The sequence below is a fragment of the Mycteria americana genome, chromosome 2, assembly GCF_035582795.1.
Source record: "Mycteria americana isolate JAX WOST 10 ecotype Jacksonville Zoo and Gardens chromosome 2, USCA_MyAme_1.0, whole genome shotgun sequence".
NCBI lineage: Eukaryota > Metazoa > Chordata > Aves > Ciconiiformes > Ciconiidae > Mycteria > Mycteria americana.
In genome coordinates this window covers 128,162,916-128,185,702 of record NC_134366.1, presented here as the reverse complement: position 1 = coordinate 128,185,702, position 22,787 = coordinate 128,162,916, and the positions used below count along the sequence as shown (strand labels likewise).

The following is a 22,787-nucleotide window of genomic DNA, read 5'->3' as shown; positions in this document are numbered from 1 at the left end:
GAGAGGAGAGGAGAGGAGAGGAGAGGAGAGGAGAGGAGAGGAGAGGAGCAGCGTGGTGGTGCATGCAAGTCGGGTCAGGCATGGAGATGAAGGCCAGGCTGAGGTGCCCACCGCTGGGCTGGCCCGCCCGACCAGCGTGGTCTGGCTGGGGCGCGCAAGGAAGGGCTTCTCCCGGCTCTCTTAGCACCTTCCCTTCTTGCCCGAGAAATCCAGGCTCGGCGTAAACAGTTTTGCTGGCACCGCAGCCCATGACAGCCTTCTCCTGCGAGGTGCAAGGTGGTGGAAGCGGAGGGTGCCCGTCACTGCCCAAGCCCGGGCAGGAAAAATCCACGGCTGCCTTTGCACCGGGTCCTTCCAGGCCCCGAGTGGCTGCAAACCCAGGCACAGGCAAGATTTCTGCAGGGGACAGCGAGTTAAAGCTTGGGAACCCCCCGGCCGCCTCCATCTCAGCGCAACTGAAGAGAAAAGGGCCCGTGCCTGGCTCTCATTTCACCTCGGCCTCCCCTTCCACCCAACAGCCGCACGACCAACGCGGAACCGCGGGGCGGCCGCCCGCTGCGAGCTACCGCGGCGCGGTGCCCCGGCGCAGCCCGGGGTGCGATGCCGCCGCTCCGGCCGGCCGAGCCCCGCCCGCCCGCGGGGCCCCCAACGCGCGGCCGCGCCCCCCGGAGCCGGCGCGGCGCCGGGTTGCGCGGAGGCTCCCGGAGGCGGCAGGAGATGCGGGGAGCGCGGGAGGGGGGGTGCCCCGCGGCGGGGGCCGGGCCGCGGGGGAGGCGGCCGCCGCGGAGGGGCTTCGCTCTCCGTTTCCGAGGGAAAGCCCGGCCCGGCGGCGGCCACGTGTCCCCGCAGGGCCCCTCGCCGGGCGCGCCGCAGCCCGGCCGGCCGGTGCGGCGCAAAGTGCGCGGTGCCGCCGCTCCTCCCCGCTCCGCCGGCGGCTGTGGCGAGCGCGGGCCGGCGGCGAAGGGGCGGGGGTGTGTGTGTGTGTGTGTCTGCCGGGGGCGCGGAGGCCGCCAGCCCCCGCCGCGGCCCTGCGCGCGTTTCTTGCTCCAATAAGCAATAATTAGGTCCTAAGCTAATGATGTGTCAGCTGATCCGCTCGCTCCGGCTGCGCGCGGGGAGGGGGGCAGCCCCCGCAGGCATCGCCATGGAAACGCTGCCCTCGCCTCTTCCCCCCCCCCCCGCCCCCCCGACGGCCCGCGGCCGGCTCCGCGCCGGCCCCCGCGCCCCGCCGCGCCCGCGGAGGCGGGGGCGCCGCGCGCGCCATCCCGACATGGGACAGCGCTGCCCGTCACCGCGCCGCGCCGCCGTCGCCACAGAAACTTTTGTCCCGGCGGCCAATCAGGGCGCGGGGGGGGCGCGGAGCGGCGCTGGGCCCGGCCCGGTGCGCCGCCGCCGCCGCCGCCAGCCCGCCGCGGAGCGCAGCGCAGCGCAGCGCGGGGAGCGGCGCAGGGCAGCGGAGCGGCACGGCGGCGCGCAGCCGCCGGCGCGCAACCCGCGGCCGGGCCCGGGTCGGACGCGTGCCCCAGCCGCGGAGGTGCCGGCTGCGGGCGGGGGCGCGGAGCCGCGCGCTGGATGGCGGAGGCGCGGGCGGGCGCGGCCGCGGAGAGGCGACGAGAGGAAGCGTCGCCGCGGCGCCTTCCCCCCGCGGAGGGGGTGTCCTGCTTGGCGCGGCGGGGGAGACCGGGGAGAGCGCGGAAATCTCCGGCGTGAGCTGAAACTGTGGCAAAGGGAGGGGGAAAAAAATCAAGATTGCTTTTTTTTGCTTCTTCTTCCCCCTTTAAAAAAAGGGGTCTTGCTCAGCATCCGCACGCAAACTTACTTGAATGCCTCGTAGCCAGTTTAGCCCAGAGACCAAAGGATACCCCGCGCCCGAGGAGTCCTACATGTGTGAGCACCGTCATGACACTGGCAGAGCAACCGAGAGCCGCCTCCTTTCCTGTACCAACATCCTCCTGGGACTGATCGCTCTGGTCCAACATCCGAGCCTATCTCGTATATATCTGGTTTGGTTTGTTGGTTTTGGTTTTTTTTTTTTCCTCTCCATCTGCTGGGATTGCTAAGTAAATAAATAGAAGAAAATTCCTAAAAGGGCATCTGAAAATTCAGTGGGACTGAATATAAGGAAGTGAAATGCTCACAGACCGTTATTATTTTTTTTTTTAAATTAAAAAATATGTACTTAAAACGCGGATCGGATGTATTAGGCTTAGAAAATAGCAGGTAAGAACTTTCTTTCTTTCCAGTACCTTCATGCCCGGAGCGGGGATATCTAAAGCAAAGCCGCCCAGCCGTGGAATAAAGGGGGAGCGAAGAGACCAGTTTGCCCTTCAGTGCTTCCTCCATCCTGCGCGGCGAGGCTGCTTTGGGGAGAGGCACAGCCCGCCAGGACAGAGACAGAAAGCCTTTCGAGAAGGCAGCCGAGGGCTGCCGGGGCGGAGGAGGGTGGGCTTTTTTTTCTTCTTTCCTCTTTTTTTTTTTCCCCTCCCCTTCACCTGCACTATCCAGAGTGAATCCGGGTGCAGCTGATGTATGGAGAAGAAGAAGGATCCGAGTCAATATTTTCTTTTCTCTTCGCTAAGCCGAGGGATAGGATTTTAATTATTTATCCACCCGAACCCTCTCCGGGCAAGACGCTGCTGGAGCCACTGGGATAGTCCTGCCTCGCACAATTATTAAAGGGACTGATCACGTACAGTGGAAGGATAAGAGGAGCCTCCACCAGACCCGTTTTGCCTCCTGTGAAAAAAAAAAAAAAAAATGAAGGAGAACATTGCCACACTACTGAATTGATTGCTGCCCCCCCTCACCCATCCCCCTCCCGGCCCCCCCACTCCCCCGAACCACCACCACAACAAAAAAAACCCGCTGGGATCTGCCTGCACCGGGACCTCCTTCGCTCCGGCTCGGAGGTGGATGCATTTTTCATGAGCGCTGGGTGAACAGGTGCAAAGTGCGGCGGGGCGGCCCGGCCCCGCACCCCGGCCCGCTTCGGGGCGGCGTGTGCGTGTGTCTGCGGGTGTGCGTGTGTCTGTCTGTGGGTGTGCGTGTGTCTGCGGGGGTGCGTGTGTGTGCGCCCCGGCGTGTGCATGTGTGCGTGTGTGTACTAGGAGATTATGGAGAGCAGCGACCGGGACATGTACCGCCAGTTTCAAGACTGGTGTCTCAGGACTTACGGGGACTCAGGAAAAACCAAGACGGTGACCCGTAAAAAATACGACCGGATCGTCCAGCTCCTGAACGGCTCCGAGTCGAGCTCCACGGATAATGCCAAATTCAAATTCTGGGTCAAATCTAAAGGCTTCCAGCTCGGCAACTCGGACGAGGTCAGTGGTGGTGCTGGAGGAGGGAAGCAAGTGCTGTACGTGCCAGTCAAAACCACGGTTAGTAGAGAATTGTCTTCCTTGTTCTATGTCGGCCGCTGCAGCCCGCTCCGGGAGCGAGAGGCACAGGGGGAGCCGCAGCCACAGTTGGCTCCTTCCTCCCTCTTCCCCCAAGTCATCATCACCATGTTGCGTTTGCCTGTCACATTATGCACCGCCGAGGTCTTTGTGGGTCCTTTTATTTAAAGCGATCGTGCGCACAACACACCCTGCCGGGTCCGTGTCCTTCTCCTCCTCGGCGGCGGCGTCCCCCGTCCCCCCGGGCCGCCGCGGCGGGTTTGGGGTGGGCTATTGTCCCGCCGCCGCCGCTCCGGCCATTGTGCCGGGCCCCGCCGCCCCGGGCAGCGGCCCCCCGCCGCCGGCGGGGCCGATCGATAGCGGAGGGGGGAGCCTGCCTGGCACAAAGCCAAGCGTGGCGCCGGCCGGTGGCTTGGGGGGGGGGGGGTGTTCCCCGGGATATCAGTTGGGGTTTTTCCCTTTGCTTTTATTTTTTCGTGGTGTTCTTTTTTTATTGTTAGCCCGCAGCCCTTCAGCCGCCGGGCGGCACGAATGTGCCTGGGCTGGCTGCGGAGCGCCGGCTGCGATAGGAACGGCGGCGGGGAGAGAGGATGCTCCACAAAGGGAGCGAGGGTTCCGCATGAGCGCAGGAAGGAAGGGTGTATGTTTTGTTCCTCTTTCTGGGGCTGCACGAGTCGCGCAGCCATAGGGCTTAAAACTCAATTCGCTGTGCTGGGGTAGCGTGGCATCCCCCGGCGGGCGCTGGGGCTGCGGAGCTCGGCGCAGGTCTGACAGCGGGAGAGCTATTATGCTTGGTGGTGGCAGAAGCGACAGATTTTCCTATCTAAGAAGATGGGGACTGTTGGCTGCAAGTAGGTTTTGCCTATTGAACTCTCTTAATGTATCATTATTCTTACTTCTTATGCTCCGGGTCACGGCAGCTAAGCTTCTTTTGTCTGTGCGTGGGGCGGGCGGGGAGGGGGAGCCGAGAAAGGAAACCCGGCAATTAAAAATATTCCTGCCTGGGCATTTGGCTTGGATGAGCAATATTCTCTCCCCCCCCCTTTTTTTTTTTTTTTTTTTTTGGAGTGGCAGCTCATTCTAGCTAACGGGAAGGTTGCTGGGTGGCGCAGCAAAGGGGGCTTCTTGGAAAGTATTCTGGGTTGGGTTGTGACGTAGGCTGCCGGGGAAATCTGCCTCTCTCTGCCTCGCTGAAGTCATAAACCTGGGCATTCCCGGGGGCCGGCTTACATTTGCCCCCTTGTCATCACTGCCGTCATGGCTGCGAGGAGGCAGAGGTGGGAAATTAATTTTAAGGAGTTCACAAATACGAAGATTGAAAGTGAAAGGGAAGCTCTGGACAGAGTTTGTTCCCTCTCTATGGTTTTTATTCACCAAAGCATTCCAGCTCTGCCTATAGATTCAGGTTATTTGGCAGATTTCTGTTCTACCGCTAGACGACTGATTGCTAATCTCTGACCCCAGAGCGTACTGTAGATACAATTTACAACGAAAACGTTGTCTAAAGCAGAAGTCTCCAATTAGGTCGGTATTTTTTAATATCTCTTCTGCTTACTGGAATAATAATTTTGGAGAGCCAGTAGGCACGATGTTTTATTCCTAAGACTATCCTTTTCACTGCAAGTTCAAAACTGTAAGCAAATTCAGTATTTTTTAAAATTACATTGACTATGCTACTAAATAAAAAGGCTAACCTTAATTTTACAAGATGGAATTTAAAAATTAAGTGCTGTTCTGGGCCTCTGAAACACAAGACTCAGTGATGATCAGCTTGTCTGTTTTCTCTCACCTTTGCTAGGCCATGAGAGCCTGGAGTCCCACCTTGCATCCCCTCTTCTATTTTATTTTCAGATCAAATAATCAAAATTTTTCTCATTTTTTTTCCCTTCAGATATTTCAGTCAGAGGTCGAGCGCCTTGCTGGTCTTACCTTTGTTCATTTGGGGGAATCATACCCTCAACTGTGAATGTCTCTGCATGTCCCTATATATGTATTTATATTCATATAGAAGTAACTGTGTTTAGATAACTTAAGCAACCAAACAGGCATCCTAACAAAGTAAGAACGCCTGCTAATAAAATCAAGAAAGGAAAGTAAACATGACCTATCTGTAAGCAATTCTGGAATATCTGTACGTTACTTGAACAATGACATATAAACCCTTATGGAAAAGGTCTTGCATGTAGGTAAAATTTCCTCCTGCTGGCCAACATCAATCTGTTGTCCAACATAAACAAGAGCAGTTGATACTCAGCACCCTTATACAACAGCCAGCTCTGAGAAACAAATGCTGGCCCCCTCCAAAACCCATGAATCTGGTGTCACTGTCCCGTCACAAAAGGCAGAGGAGTATTTAAGTAGAGCCGTGGGGTGGCAATGGTTTGTATGAGCTATTGCCAGGGCAGGGGCTGAAGGGTCTGTAACAACCCGTTTGACAGAACAGGGATGCAGCCCCTGGCCTGGAGAAAGCCAGTGGCAAAGCTCCTATTGACTTCAAGAGGCCTAGGATTTTACCCAGCCGGCAGTGATAAGTTACAGGGGGAAAGAATGGATTTTCATCAGACAGTAATTGTTGGTAAGCCCTAAAAGCCTGCTCTCTCATTTCTTTAACTCTTACTAATTATTTAAGCGTTTTTATTAATTTATGACCATTTAGAAACATCCCCACTGTTTTTTTTTCCTCTCTCGTTGTTATCCCATTTGAGCTCGTCCAGTCTGCAGAGAGAGCCACAAACTAACAGATCCCCAAACTGTGAATCTCTCCCTCATCCTCTCCCTCTTCTTGTCCATCACTTGATCTCACCGTAGGTAAAAGTAATTTCAATTTAAAATTAATCACTGCTGGCAGCATGAGCGCTCCCTCTGCAGTAACAGGAGGGATGAAATTACAAGTTGGACTCTACAGTCACAAGCTGGTCAAAAATAAGCAAATATTCAAATACTTCGTTAGGAATTATTCTCTCCTTGAAGCTTTAAGATTTGCTGCTCAGCTTTGCTGTCAGCCAGAGAGATTTGCTCCTGATGGTGCTGTAATCCACTGCTGCTGGTAATTAGACATCATTACTGCTGCGTTAAAGGGAAAGAGAGAAGGAGAGAGGACAGGCTGGGGCTAATTAACTACTTGATTCTAATGAAAGAAAGAGAGCCTGATAGCAACTGGGAGGTTGCACCGGAACAGGCTAGATGTACAACACAGACTTAATTGAAGCAGGGGTGTCTTGCAGTCTCACAGTAGCTGAGGCTCGGTCTACTTTCATATTCTGTGGGCAGTAGCGCACGAGGTATTATCCTGTTTTTCCCTTGCCTGGTTGGTAAGTAGCTCAAAATCACAGGCCTATCTTCGATATCAAGTTTAAGCATGCCAGCAAGGAGAATGCATAGATGATTGTGTGCTGGCTTAATCTATTTTATGGGTATGGTCTCTTCAAGAGCAACAGGAACAAATCAATTTCTGAATGTTTGCATCCCTCTGTGACCTAGGAGATGCACTTTTGGTCACCAGGCAACAACATCCCCTGCAGAACAGCCATTTTAGGTCCAGAGTGGGACAGCACACAGTAAGGTATTCCTATCTGCAACCCAGTGAGTATCTCACTTCTGCAACTTTTCAGATTGCTACTGTTATCGTCCTAGGTTTTTTGTCATTAAGCCCAAGCTGCGCTTTATGAAAGTAGTGAAATTATGCCTAGCCTAGATGCACTGTATGAACATGTTAGGCCAACAAATATGCCAAATGGCTGACAGTATCGACTTCTAATGGTTGGTACTCGCAATCCATAAGGATGCGTGGAGCTAATATTTCTAGTATAATATGTTTTCCAACCATACACATGATTTTTATGGTGGATTTTTTTGTGTGTATTTTCTGCATAGTTCTTTAACTGGAACTATCGATCGGCGACTTGAAAACAAATTTCTCTTCACCACTTTTCTTTCTCTTGCTTGATGTTGTCCGTAGACACAAATATGGCTCCTAAAATCAGTCTTGATTTAAAAATTAAGTTACAAAATAATGGCCCAAGCTGTATCAGTGGATTCTAAGCAGAACTTTCCTTTAAAAAAGAAGGGCCGAGATGACGGCAGGATATGTTTCAAGTATAGAATTTACATGGTATTAGCAAACTAATAGGATATAACCTTAAAGGCCAAGTTTGGATGGCTTTTAGGTCATTATGAATTTGGAATGACTCCACTGACTTTAATGAAGTCACAAGCCTAATGTATGAATTTTCCCATGTCTTCTTTTATATTTTCCAATTATAAGCATAGAATGGACTTTCATTCAGAAACCAAATTTTGTTCAGTTTAGTTAAATCTTTATGTCCTCCAGGAGGATCCGGTACCTCTTGGATTGCTGCTAGCAGACCAGTGAGGCTCTCTGCAGGTGCAGGGCTGTACTACTGAATCTGATTACAGGATTTAGGGCTTAAAATTATAGGCCAGTCAGTTCTATGGAACAGGCTGTATCACGGCCCACCTCTTGTTCTGTTAGTGATGAAGAATAGTAGATGGACGTATGAGTTTATGGTTTGTTTGATTTTATATAAATTACTTTGTTTATGAACAATAGAAGAAACAGATCACAGTACAAATAGCTTATATGTCAAAATATGGTGCTTTAAATTATCTTATGTTTGAAATTGTTCATTATTTTAGGGCATTTTATAGCAATCTGAAAATATGCAGCTTTGCTTCATTGCATTTCTCCCCATTTTTGTAGCCATCAATATCAAAAATGAATAAAAGAGTTTGTCAAATATATATTGGTAGCTCTGTAGCCTACTGAACTGCCAACACATAATGGCAGTAAGTACCACAAAAAGGTGATGCTGAGGGTGAGCTATAATTTATCCCAAGGTACAATTCTGTGGTAGTTTACAGTCCTGTTAAATGCACCTTCCAGGCTCAGAAGCGGTACTCAAGCCCTGCCGTATCTGCCCTGTTTTAACTGCCCACCACATTTTCCTTAACCCCTGTTCAGGTCTGCAGCGCTTCGTCTCCTCCTGTTACCCGCAGCCCCTGCCCTGCTGTTTGCAGACCTCCCGATGGACTCAGCGAGGAGGGATGCTGGTGAATCAGACAGGCAGTGCTGGAAAATGGTCATAGCAGATGGAACAAAACCCGTTTAGTTGGCAACTCTTAATGCAGGCATTCAGTGGAGTGTTCATGAATAAAGAGAATAACTCTGTCCTGAAATTTAAAAATGCTAAAGCGGCCATATGTAAGACGCCATCTCCACATGCGTGTGTGTGAGAGAGAGGCAAAAGGAGACGAGGATCTGAGATTTCCTGGTAACAATGTTGAGCTAGAATTTTCCACAGAAACATGAGCCAAAGAGAGCAAATTTGTAAAGAGGGAGCATTTTAAAGTGCTTCTGCTGTAAAACTAGAGCTGTTTTAGTTCTAGTTACTGTTAACATTACTTTAGAAACATTAAGTAGGGTGTAGCAATATCATAACAAAACCTACTACTGATATATCCATCCCATGCATATAATGAGACAGGATGACAGATTCAGTGCTATCCCCTAGTAAAGGCCAGGCTCATAGCTCGAAAGCCCAAATCTTTCCAGTAATCCAAAATAAAACCTCCCAGTTTAATTTTCATGCTGCTGTGAACCTTTGCCAAGAAGACTGAGGCAACAGTGAACTTGGTTCTTCAGTGTCTTACCCTCAGCCTCTTGTCAGTGAAGCTGCGCTGGATTCAGTCATGATGCAGCACGGAAGGGACTCCAGCTCAGACACTTCAGCCCTGATTTTCTTCGGAGGTACCGCGAGTTGTTTCTGTGACTACATAGCTACGTGATCAGTGAGAAATAAGCAGGCATTTGCTAGCAGGTTGGTGCTAAAATGGGCTGATAGGCATCAGTACGGCATAATGGGACTTTTTCTGATCTTTTTTATGGAGACAGTTTGTTTCTTTCACTAACTTTTGGGGTGATCACCACTGTTCTTGTTCAACACTCTAGACAGAAAGGAGAGACAATCCAGAGAGACTACACACATATATACACAGAAGGACTGTGTGTAGAGAGGGCTTATCATGAACACAGGCCCCTGTGTGAAGAAGGCTAGTGCTAGTGCTGGACGAATGTGGGAGTTAATGATTCAAATTTCATTTTACACTGCAGAAATAAATTAAAATTGGCTGAAGTTGAACCGTGAGTTTTGGTCTGCTGTTGAAAGGAGGCAACCAGCAGCTGTTTGGTCTGAAGGAAGCTATTTGGGTCCTCATCTTTCCCCGTACTGAGGATACACCTGTCGAGAGTTTGCTGGTAAAAGAGGAACAAAACAAGCAGGGCAAATGTTGATGAGAGATATAAATGAGGTAGATGTGGAGAAAGATCATGAGGCAGCGTGGCAGGAAACCCTCTCCAGGAGTATTCTACCAGATTCTGCAGCCACCCGTGCACCACAGAGCATCACAGGAATCTTTTGTTCCTTGTTGAGTAGGTTGACCCTGATCAACACAGCCTCCAAAATGAGTCGAGCTTTCCAGGACATAAAAGATGTTTTGATCTTGTATATGTCACTTTAAACCTGCCAGAAGCCTCTCTGACTTCAGAAAACTCAGGAGATACTAGCTGGTGCGTGAGAGTTGTTTGCATTGTCCTACAGCAGCAGTGAAAGTGATCCTGTAGCTTTCTTAAATTACCTTTTTTGTTCTATTTAAATAGGTGAGCCTCAAAACCTTGCATTTCCACTAGCAAGGTATTTTTTAATGGTTTATAAACATAAAATATCCAGGTAGGCATTGCCAATGTCCAGGAAGGACTTGCTACAGGTGATAGTGTTGAGCATTCTTCTGGATGCAAATGGATTTTGTAAGTGATGATCAACTTTATCACAGATAGTTGTACAGGCTTCTAACTGCTTATTCGATAACTCTGCAAGCTGCAAAAGCTGACAGTTACTATGTGCATCTGCAGGGATTAAAGCTAGTTGTTGAAATTGAATTGTAGGGTTTGAACCATTTAGTTGTGTATGTGGATACTCTTCAACTTAAGGGGCTATCTGTAGTGAACATTTTAGTTAATAAATCTGATCTATGTTAGAGTTAACCTCAAGTAAAGACTTTTTTCAGAAATAAATATTCTGTATAGACTTGGAAGGACAATTTTTATTAAATGACCTACTCGAGCCTAGGATGAAACTCATTCAACCTTTTTCACTTGAGAGCCTGTAATTAAGCTCCTCAGGGAAATGAGGGGTTATATATATTATATTGCCAGTAAGATCCGTGTGTCTGGAATTTTTGTAAATTTTGTTACCCCAAAGTTTTTCATACAACAAGAGATGGATGCGATAACATTTTGACGGTACTTAAGAAAATTTAGGAGGCGAGATCACTTGCACTTAAATGACTTGTAACTCTAACTCACTGTACAATTTTTAAATGTGTACGTCTTGTGATTGCTCTCTTTGTTGCCTCTGGACTTATGCATACCACTACCAATACTGCCAGGTGGAGTTTGTAGAAAACTTTTGTTCAAGGCAGATCCAGAGCTGAAGTAGCTGCCACTAAATCATGACCTATCTGTAGGGTAAAGCAGCATTGTGTTGGCACGCGGGAAATCAAACTTGTGAATGGACTAATGCTCACTACCCTGAGCTGACAGAAGATGAGTAACAAGCAAGCAGTTATACAAGTATTTAGATACAGTAAGAGCAGAACAGCTGAGGTATGGCCAGAGGTTTCAGCAGACAGGAAAGACACGGAGTATAAAAAGGTTTCACAGAACTTCATTTTTCAGCTTGTATCTTCTCTGTTGTGGGCGATGAGGAAATATGTGTCCTGGGCTTACGTTTTTCAGGTGATGAAACTGAAGAATGGTCAGAAATAGAGGAATAAAAAAAGAGGTGATGGCAAGTCAAGATATTAAATTGCAGTGCATCGCTGGGACTAATAGAAATCCAAGAACACTAAAGAAGTAACTAAAATATTATTAAAATATATAATTTGCCACTATATACGGCAATGATACTGGAGGATGGCCAAAAATGTACTAGAAAGAGGAAAAAAAAGGGTGGTAAAGATAGTTCATAGAAATGACAGACCAGTGAACCATATTTCAACAGCAGAAAGAAAAAATCAAGAAGAAAATCATTAAAACCAGAGTTGTTAAGTGTCAATATGAACTATACCTGGTTGATGCAACTAGTTTGGATTTTGTAAGAGTTAATTATTTTCCTCTAACCTGTTGTGTTCAGAAATCTTTTAAATAATTTTCAGGTGAAAATTTGGTTCTGGCTTCCTTCTGAAATGAAACCAATCTGATACTGACTTCACTAAAGCAGGGTTGAAACTTTGGCTATGATAACAAATTAAAGCTGGTGAAGAGTTGGGAAGCCATAGGAAGCGTTCAAGAGTCATACAAATGCAGTCCAATGTGCGTATATACACACACATAAGTCTATATGTATACGTATATACATATATGTGTATATACGTATACATATATACACACAAAACTCAGGCAGATTAAGGGGTTTCAACACTGGATGCAAATGCAAATTAACTAGGTTAAGCAAGTCAAGGAAGAATTGGGAGGGAAAACAGAAATACCGTAACAGGGAAAAAGGAGAAATGATGGCAGGCAGAATTCACTACAGACCATTGCCAGATAATTTACATTTTATGCCATTGTGACATTAGTTTTTTGAGAGGAAATGAAGAATTCAAGCTTTTCAATCACATTTAAAATGTACAGAATTAGTATAACATCTCAAGGGAAATATTTAGGAATAATTTCAATCAAATCAATAAGCGTATCTTCAATAAGCATAGCAGGGATAACAAAAATTGGCATTAGGAATAAGTATAGAGAATAATATTGAAAACTTATTCTTCTTGTTAATTAAATGGTATGCCCTTGCCTTTAATAACATGCTTAGTGTATTTACCTTATCTCTAAAAGGTCATGACATGAAAGGTCCAGGGAAGGTAACTGAGCTAATTAAAGAAAAGGGGTACTTATAAGATAAATAGATTTTAATGGTTATATCACCCAGAAAGATGAACGTTAAGAGAAAATGCACAGTAGAAAACAGACCATGTAAAGAAGTAGAAAGAAGTTGAGAGAAACGGTGTGGTGTAAATAATGATGAACAGCAGAGAGAGAAGAATCAGCAGCCACCATTTTTAATCCTATTCCATTTTCTACGACTCTTTTGACAACCATCTCAAAAAGTAAATTCAAAGCTAGGCCATTGTTTTATAACCCGTAGTGTTGGGAATGGACAGTCTGCATTGCAGCCCCTAGAGAAACTCTGATTGATTCAGCCAAAATTTCTTCCAGGGATTTTACAAGAGAATGATAGCTCCGTGGCTCCCGTAAGGATGTAGTATGCTCTTTACGTCAGTTCAGCTTTGCCGGCTGGAGCAGAAGTGAGGACAAGGTCACATTCCTGCCCTTCCTTCTGTGTTCCCCTGGGAGCGCGGGCATTGGTGATGGCACTTACCTGCTGCCTTGCTGTTACCTGGTGTCTTGCAGCATCTCCCCAGGTGTTTTCCTGTAGAGCATCTCTCAGGGTTGGTCACGTTCCAGCCCATACAGTCAACGCGAGGAAAGACTTGTGGAGCGTGGTGAAATCCTGGCATCTTTCCTTCCCCTTTGTACTGAATTTTAGTACTGCTCGTGGTGTCAGCCTTCATGCTCTCGTTTCATGAATAGATTATTAAGTTTTAGGTATGTGTTATTTGGTTGGCTGAAGCTAGCAGAGGAAAATAATTCGGTCATTATTGCACAATGCACCTGGATGCACCGTATTTTGTTTAAAGATTTATTTCTTTATTTACTAATTACTGAGCTCTGAGACATGTTTTGTAGACTCCCTTGGAGACCAGGACTAGATGGTTCGTTGGTCCGTTTGACTGTAGCAGTTTCTATGGCTCGTTGCTGTAGGGATATTACTAGTCTGGAGGAAGGAAGGAGACCATCAAGTTTCTGAGGTCCAGCACTATCCTATGTGGACCAGTGCATGAAATTACAGTGATTTACACAGAAAGTTTGTGATGAACCACCTCCATTTTCCAATTTACTCCACTTGTGATGAGAAGTAATGTGCTGTTTTCACCTCCATATTTTTGCCTAGTTGTGCTAGAATTTTTTTTTTTGGTGCTTCTTGCAACTATTACCAAACTATTACTATGGTGGGAAGAAAGGAAAAAAAAGCAGAATTATTAGAGAATTAATTGCAAATATGAGAGGAAATTAGCTCATTCAAATGATGACAGTTTCTGGAAGACTTTGGTTTTGACCAGTCTGACCAGAAAGTGTGGCATATATCTAATTAGATGACTCGTCCCATTGCATTTCTCAAGAAACAGCAGTGGAAAACAATAAAGAATGTAACTCATTCTTTTCTCCCTCAATCTAGACATAGTGATAATTTTTTTTTATGACACCTTTTGATAAGCTTTATCTTTTTATATTCTGAGAGTGCAGCAAAGCCCCATGGCCATGGCTGCCATAATACCAAAGTATTTCATTCGTAGCCGGCAAACAGCTCAGCTTTCTTTTAATGAGTGCTTTAATTCCAGGCATCCGTCTAAAACCTGCAGTTCAGACAGACCACATCTATTTACCCCTTTTTGTCTCAGTTTGGGCTTATCCAACAAGGAGATGGAATAATAAGTTCTGTACGGATGCAGCAGCAGAAATGAGAACTTCTCAAAAAGATGTATATTGTAAACTCATTGGCCTTTGACCCTGCTTTTTTAGAAAACCTACACAAATCCTCAGCTTTGTTTTACCAGTGCACAAGGCCTGGTTATCATTGTTTTGGTGTAACTGAGAGCTGAATTGGGCATATGGTGAGCTTCCAAGGAGTTAAATTTGCACTGAAGCAAATGATGGAGCAATATAAATAAAGCTAGGTCTAGAGCTGAATAAAGCTGGTTAAAATAAAACTACTTTCTTCCTTTTTAACTGCCCTTCTGCATAGCAAATTCTAATATTATTCTTTTCAAATCAGCCCAATTTTGGCAACATACATTGGACTTTGAGGAACTGAAAAGATTGTTTTACCTGTATTCCTACTTGAACCCCTACCTTTTCAACTTGAACCAAAAGGACTGTTTTAAAAAACTGAGTAGGAAAAAGCATTCTTAAATAGGTGAAAGTGGGTCAAATTTTATTAATAATAATAAGTAGAACAATTTAATTAATAGAATTCTAATGAACTATGTATTTTCTGATCTTTACTGATCATTGAGCTTTAATGAATTTATAGGTAATTACCAGATTTTTTTTTTAAAATTTCTTAATAAATGTAAAGTCAGGAAAATTTTCACATATACAAACTTCAAAAAATTTAACAAATTTGCGTTATCATTCTTGCTGTAATTTGAAAGCAAGCAAATAAAGTACAACATAGATGGTTCTGTGAAAGTATTTTGAAGTGAATTGTTAATTTGCCTAATGGATCCAAAGAGTGAACTAACAGACCTACAAAAGAGCTGAAAATCTGTAGCTGTAGGAAGTTGGAAGGAGTCAAGCCGGTGAAATCTGTGAGGCTTTGAAGCACCAGTTCTGTCATCCTAATTTGTGCTGGATGAAATCCCCTCCTGGGATAGGACCAGCAGAAGGTCTGTGAATCATTTTTTTGGCACAAAGATTGTGCCCCTGTTTTGAAGACATAATGCAAGTCCTTGGGTGATGCTTAGGCTTTATAATGGCAGAGCCCAGGGCAGGAGTCCACCCACAAAGCATCCGCCCTGTGCACTCAATACCCCGATCAGTTGGTACCGGTTGACCGGGTGGCAATGACCGAGTCCTCAGTAGGAAACGTTCGGATAAAGTTCTTCTATTTGTAAAGAGTAATTTACCTGTAACTGCTATCCGGTTTTGCCACAGTATATTCCAGTGTACTAGACCGGTGCTTAATAAGTGCATAGGCATGTTTATAAAATGTGTAAGAATATCTAGAAAGGTTTAATTACAGCAAGGCCAAATTCGGCTGTAAAATAATACTAAGAGCACCCTGCTCCCACCTCTTTGGTTATAATCTTCTGCGATGCCAAAGTTGCGCTCATCGCAATGCACTGTACAGATAGCTCTCTGTTGTAGAAATCCCCATATTCTGATTGTTTAGGGAGGGAAAAACCAAACTGGAGAACAAGCTTGATTTTAGTCCTTTCAGCTCTCCATATATTTCAGTTGATTAAAAGTGCATCTCTCATCCTTTCTCCTTCCCAACGAAACATACACAACACGTATGCTTATCCTCAGTTACACTGTTAAGGTCATTTGTTTGCTTGTTTTTAAGTATTCTCTCTTTTCTATGGATATTGCGTTAGGACATCTACTATGGGGAGAATTCAGATCTCTTTCCCTTTTCCCTGTCCCTTTGAACTGTATTTGCATCAGAGAAATCTTGCTTCTAATAAGGGTGGAAGAAAAGTGAGATGAGAGAACAAATGGAGTAAAGTGTTAAAGCCAATCAAGTATAAACAAACTTTGGCCTAATAGCTCCCTATGAGCTCATCCTAAAGCAAGCAAGTCAGCTTTGGGAGAGGTGGAGGCTGGGGAAAGTAAAATAAGCCCAGAAAACACATATCACACATTTCACAATAATAATAAAGCTAATGAAGTAAACCAGGTAAAAGAAGGCTTCCTGTTAATTTGGAATAAAATGACTATTGATCTTCAAAACCACTTCTTAAATGCAGCTAGGCGTACCTTTTGGCCACCTATAAGCACAGCACAACCTTAAGATATTAGCTATCTAACAATTAAAACTGCCTGGAAAATGTAAGGAAGATGAAACATGATTTTTTGGGGGGCATTTTTAATGGAAATTTGATTTCAGCAAAATTTTGAACAAATTCTATGTCTATTCCCCAGCATTTAAAATGGGAGTTTATTAGTCAAAATTGAATTTAATGAGTATCACAGCATGATATAGCAGAAAGTAGCTAAGCAGAATGTTGCTAGACACTAAAAAGCTTGTCGTTATACAAATAGGCAAATAATTAATATAGATACACCTTGCAATTTGAATTTGAATATGTTCGCCATTGTGTCATAGCCCCAATGTCTATTTGATGTCCGCAGCCCTACGCATTTTCTTCGATCCTTGTCATTTGCCTTTGCTGCTGCAGATTATTATTTACTAATAGGCAGAGAACCATTTTTTTCCTTGTGTTGCCTTTATTTCCAGACCTCGAGGCCTGCTGTTTCTCATTTTGAATTCCAATCCAACGGCAGGTGCCAAGATTCAAATGTATATTATCTATGGGCAGTAGGATCAGCCCGTTTGTGTAACATCAGTTGAACTGAACCACTCACTGTGCTGGCTGCATTTTAATATTTTTAATCTTTCTTTGGAAGGCATGCTATTTTGGTGAGCAACCAAATGCAGTCTAAGATGCACACAAGAGGAGATCTACAAATGGGTTTCTAAATGTAGGCTTCTGTAAAATTAAAAAAAAACAAAACCACAAACGAAAAAAACTTACAAACATGAAACTGGAGAATCTATTAGGTCCAATCCACCCACAACCATCTGGAGCAATAAGTTATCTATCTTATTTATCTAAACAAAACTTTGGACATGACATGAGCAGAAACGAGGTGAATAAGTTGAGCTGAAATAATTTGTACATTAATCTTTTAAAATGTCTAAGGCCAAGAAGGCCGATCTTAAGAATTGCTGAATGACATTACCATAATAATGTGAAATAGACCATTTTAAAGGCAAAAAAACTGTTCCCACTAAAGTCAATAGCAAAATCCCACTGACTACAATAGTAGTGGGATTGGTCTGCTAAGTAGCAAACCATGCTTTAAAAAAATCAATACTTCAATTTTACAAGGTAATATGGATAGCAGTATAGTTGCCCATTATCAAACCCCATAGTCTGGGGATTTTATCTCTCTAATAATACCGAGGTTCAGCACCTATCTTATGAATCATTGAGAGGAAAGACATAAGCCGTTTCAAAGCATTTCCTCTGCCCCTAGCCGAGAAAGCTCTCCAGAGGCAGGATGCGCTGCGCCGAGCGTGCCTCCATCAGCGCCGCGCAGCAAGGATTACTCTGAAATGAATGACTGCCTCACTCGGAAAAAAATAGCATTAATCGCTGTGGATCTCACTGTAGCGTTTGATGCCCAGAACTTCAATTCCAACTCTTAATACATCTCAACGATAAACTGAAATGCCCTGAAATGGGTCAGGTTTTCATCTCAAACCACACCACAGAAAGTACCGGTGACATTTATTTTGCATTTTCCTCTTATGTTTCAAGCGTTGCGGTGTTGGGATTCAAAACAGAGCTATATCCCGTACACCCGTCTTTACACAAAAGATATACATAGATTTTAACAGAAACAGAGGCAGACTTCGGGGAAGGGGCTGATTTTTTCCTCACCGGCAACACAAGGGCAGCCAGACCACTCTATTTTTATTCCCTGGCGCTCAAACCATCCCTTGCAATACAGAGGGTTTTCTGGGTCCCTCCGCTCCGGGGCACGCCGTACCCCAAAAATCTGTGTGCGATGGGAGCTGAAGCGGTGAGAAGCCGTGTGCGTCCCCCGCCCGCGGGGCTGCGGTGCGGGGAGGCGGCGGGCTGGGCGCTGGCGGGAGGCGCGGTGACCGTGACTCCATCGGACATAATGAGCGCAGCGGCTCGGCAGCCGGCAGACATTTCCTTCACCCCTCCCCCTGCAGCCATATGGTGCCGTAAACAACCGCCGCGGCGTGCGGGGTTGGGGGGGTGGTGTTGTTGTTGTTCCCCCCTTCTCCCCGCGCTGCACAGCCCTCGGGTGTCTCCCGGGGGTGCCGGCCGGTGCTCCGGAGCGCCTCTCCCCGGACGCACCTTGGCGGGGACAGGGGGGGCGGCGGGCGCAAGGAGCGGCGCCGGCTGCGGAGGGGCCATCTGCCGGGGCCGCCCCTCGGGGGCCCGCGTCCCGGGGTCCGGGGCCGCCCCGCGGCAGGCAGCCCGGGCCGCGACGCCAGCTGGGTGCGGGGACTGCCCTGAGGGGCGAGGAGGGGGCCGGGGCGAGGGCCGTGCCGCCGCTTCCCCCCCGCCCCAGCCCGGTGCCGGCTCTGCCGCCGCTGCGGCTCCATTAATTGATTCAGGGCCTGGGCTGGCATTGAGGGCACGGGCGAGGGGGAGCGGGGAGAGGGTGCGGCTGTGCCGCCATCGCCTCCCCCGCCTGTTCCTATGGTAACAGTGAAATACCTCCGGGACACGCACGCACACCCGCTCCTCACTCCCACTCGCGGAGGGGGGGCCCGGCCGGGCACGGCCACCGCGCCCTCGGCACCGCTCCCCCCGCCGGGCCGCGCGGTTCCCATGGCGACGGGCTGCGGCAGCACCTGTGCGGCCGCCGGCGCTGAGGCGGCGCGGAGCGGCTCCCGCCCGGCCATCGGCCCCTCGCCTGCCGCCTCCCCCCCGCTCCCCGCCGCAGCGCGGCCTGGCTCCCGCGGGGGCCGGCTGCCAGGCTGTGCCAGCTCTCCAGAGAAAGGGCTGCGGTCGGTAGGGGCGGAGGGGGATCGACCCGGTCCGCAGCCGCCATCCCACAGGCCGCTGGGCTTCGGCCTGCGCCCCCGCGGCGGGCACCGCCGGCCCCGCGCAGCCGTTAGCCAGCCGCCGGGCGGTTCAGTGTGCGTGCAGATAATAACGTGAGGTAAAATAGGGGCTCCGGTGTATTTTCAGTGTGGCAAATGCCCCGTGCCTGCCCGGCGTGGTGGTTACTGCTGGCAGTGGTAGCACCCAGAATAATGCTAGCGCTGGACATAGGTCAACGATACCCTTCTCTGTCCGGAGCAGTTGTGTGGGCAGCCGTGGGTGGGTTGCTAGAATAATAACATAGAATGCTAGCCTGCCCTGTTCCCGGCAGAGGATGGGTGTTGGTGTGTGTATGCAGCAATACAGGTGGTGCCTATTTCATCAGGGCGGTCCTGGATGCCTGCAGCACACTTGCACTATGGCCATCTAGCCCGCAGATATCACAGGCCTCTGGGAACTAGCGGTTTGACTCAGGGAAGCCCTTGTCTTTGGAAAGAAGCCCCAAGTCTCTTAAGTCAATTCACCGTACCGTGACATGATGCCACATGAGACCCTGCTGGCAGATGTAGGGCTGCCCAACGGCACGGCAGCTACAAATACTTGCTGTAAATAGCGACGTGTCATGGTTGGCATGACTCGAGGTGCAGAGAATGGAAATAAAACACGCCACTGTCACTGCTGGTGTTCACCCTCGCTTTCTGCTGTTGCCAGAACCCAGCACTTGAGACACCTCTTGCTTACCAGCCCTGGCACTCTCTTACTGTGTGTACGTAGCTATATGGTATGTAGCACAGCATATAGTTATAGCTATCACTGCAAAGTAGTGTTGCTTAACTTTTGGCCCTCAAGGTGCTAAAGTGGCTATTACAGGCAATAAAAATGTTTGCATATAGTTATGATGTAAAAATGTAGTCTTGGGTCCCTGACGTGCAAATATTAATCTCAATATATTTTGAAGCTAGGTCTGTCGCTCTGAAGATGACTTGTGAGTCCCTTCGTCCATGTAGATTTATGGGCAGCCCAGGAATTGGGGAGAGGGGGTGGATAGGAGGAATGTCCTTAGCCCCATGTAGTAGAAGAGGTTTCTCTTTTAGCCATAATATGAGAAAACTATTTTTTATCCGCTTCACTAAATGCTGGATTGTGTATCATGGAATACAGCTGGAGGACTCCCATTGTCTTTAATAGAACACAGCTGAGACCTAAAAAGAGAGTAAAATACCTGACCAATAATAACATCACCCATGAAAATAAAATTGAATTCCTTTGTGAAAAACTAACCACAAAACCACATCTGTATCCTAAAGATGTTAATGTAAAAAAGAGCAGGAAGCTTTCTCTTTCTTTATAGATGTAAAAATAGCTTAAAAATGGAGTGTTATCAACTGTTACAATTTCATTGTAAGTCCCATGGTGTTTGTCATTTTTTCTTGAAAAATCCCATCTCCAGTCAAATGCTTGTGAAAATTCTAGTTTTGTGTTAAAAAAATCAGACAAAAATCATTTAGTAATTCCCATAGCTGTATAGAAGAGATTGTCAGTCTTAGCAACAACTCCCTGTCAATTCTCCAAATCTCTCAAGGACCATGGGTATTTCATTATCAGCCTTTTGACTAATGAGTGTATAAAATGCTAGTGATTAGTGCGGTTCTAAAGACCGATACTGTTGATTTATAAACCACGAATAGTCTTGTAGGCTGCTGTTTTGAGAACTTCCACTTTAAACTCTGCAAATATCCCAAGTGGACCCTGTATAGACTTAGAAACCAGGAAACAAAACAAGTGTGTTTTTTCCTAAATCATAAGAATTTTCAGACCAATTTAATGATTTTTCCATACCTTATTTCATTAATTCAAATATCAGTTAAATGATTATTCTTAAAACAAAGGCCATAAATATGAAAGATGAGAAAATGAAGGATAAAATTTCTGCAGAATCCTTTCAACATAAGGCCTAGTAAGCTCTTTGAAAAAAAATTTCAGAAGGTGCTCAAAATAACAAAAACAGACTAAAATTTAATTACAGAGATAGGAACACTGAATACATCTTAAATTATATAAAGCTCAGCTTCATAATAAGGGAGTCTAGAAGCTTCAGTTTCTGAAGTTTACAAATCAGATTGTAAAAGCTTAATATGAAAAAAATTGCATGAGTATACTGCACCACAAAGCAAGCTCTGGAGAAAGAGCATTCTAGTAATGGGCTTGCTGAAGACTGTATTTTCCAGGTGCCATCTCACCACAGCCGGGAGGCATTCCTTCTCCTGGTACACAGGAGCACAGGAGGATCAAATGTGAAAGCAACATCAGTGCCATTATTTCTTGGCCCCATGATTCTAATAGGTTGGCTTTTGTGGGGCCAAAAATGCAAAATAAATTGCTACAATACCTACAGCATCAGTAACTCGCAATAATTAATTCAGAGAATTTATATGGCTTGAGTTATACATAGCATCAGTTGAGTAGATCATAATGGTTCCTTCTAAACCATTGTAGTCATCACTAGCATAAAAAGAAGCGTGGCCAGAAGGTCAAGGGAGGTGATTCTGCCCTCTGCTCTGGTGAGACCCCACCTGGAGTACTACGTTCAGCTCTGGGATCCCCAGTACGAGAAAGACACAGACCTGTTAGAGCGGGTCCAGAGGAGGGCCACAAAAATGACCAGAGGGCTGGAACACCTCTCCTATGAAGAAAGGCTGAGAGAGTTAGGATTGTTCAGCCTGGAGAAGAGAAGGCTCCAGGGAGACCTTATTGTGGCCTTTCAGTATATAAAGAGGGCTTTTAAGAAAGATGGAGAGAGACCTTTTACCAAGGACAAGGGGCAGGACAAGGGGCAATGTTTTTAAACTGAAAGAGGGTAGGTTTAGATTGGACATAAGGAAGACATGACGGTCGTGCAACACTGGCACAGGTTGCCCAGAGAAGTTGTGGATGCCCCATCATTGGAAGTGTTCAAGGCCAGGTTGGACGGGGCTTTGAGCAACCTGATCTAGTGAAGGATGTCCCTTCCATGGCATGGGGTTGGACTAGATGATCTTTAAAGGTCCCCTCCAACCCAAACCATTCTATGGTTCTATGATTCTGCGATTGTCTCTCTGTAACCCATGATACCCAATATAACTGAGGTCTGGGAAGGATGAATGCAAACAACAAGATGCTGGACTGGATGCTGTCTTCTTAATAGATTTCTCTGTTTCAGTGAATATGCAGAGCTGGAACAGATACACTGAATGGAGAAGGAATTTCTGTAGGCTACAAGTGGAAACAAGGGGACAAAAAACCCAACCAAACAAACAAAAAAAGGAGCAGTTGAGCAGAAAATCAAATAGGAGAAAATGAAATGGAGCAACCCTTTTTGCTTCAGCATCCAAAACCTGAGGGAATTTCAGAAGGATTTTTTGGGGTATCATCAGAAATGATAAAATGTGTTTGTCAAAAAGCCTAAAGAAAAAGTATTCCTGACCCCTGGAGAAGGAGAGTGCAATGATGGCATTGTGTTGTGAAGTACCCTCAGATGACAGGTTACTGTTAAAAATGACTGAGCAAGATGGGAAATGGGCTGTAGTGGTGAATAGATAGATGGGATAAAACCCCAGACACAGAATGAAACCCCATCCTAAATGCATTGTACCAGCTGGTGACAGCTACCTCAATGGTCTGTTCATTTTTCTTAGGCAATGTTTAGCCAGCTTGCCATGCTAGTAAAGTATTATTGAATGAAATTGAATTTAATTTCACACACACCCATATGTAAAAAACAAACACACATATTACCAGACATGCAGCTGTGCCTGATGTCTCCCCAGAAAGCAAATTCCAGGATATATGCAGAATACCCCCAATGAAAAGTTATGCTACAAATGATTTGATTTG

At 46.5% G+C, this 22,787-nt stretch overlaps 1 protein-coding gene across 4 annotated transcripts in view; it reads left to right on the top strand.

Moving 5' to 3' along the window:
- The first annotated feature begins 3,113 nt into the window (after nucleotides 1-3,113).
- Nucleotides 3,114-22,787, top strand: part of NOL4 (nucleolar protein 4) — a 196,841-nt gene continuing 177,167 nt past the window's right edge. For all 4 annotated transcript variants that reach the window (XM_075495702.1, XM_075495701.1, XM_075495700.1 and 1 more), the window contains exon 1: nucleotides 3,114-3,380. In XM_075495702.1, coding sequence (XP_075351817.1) covers nucleotides 3,114-3,380 — 267 coding nt within the window. The remainder of the gene's footprint in view (nucleotides 3,381-22,787) is intronic.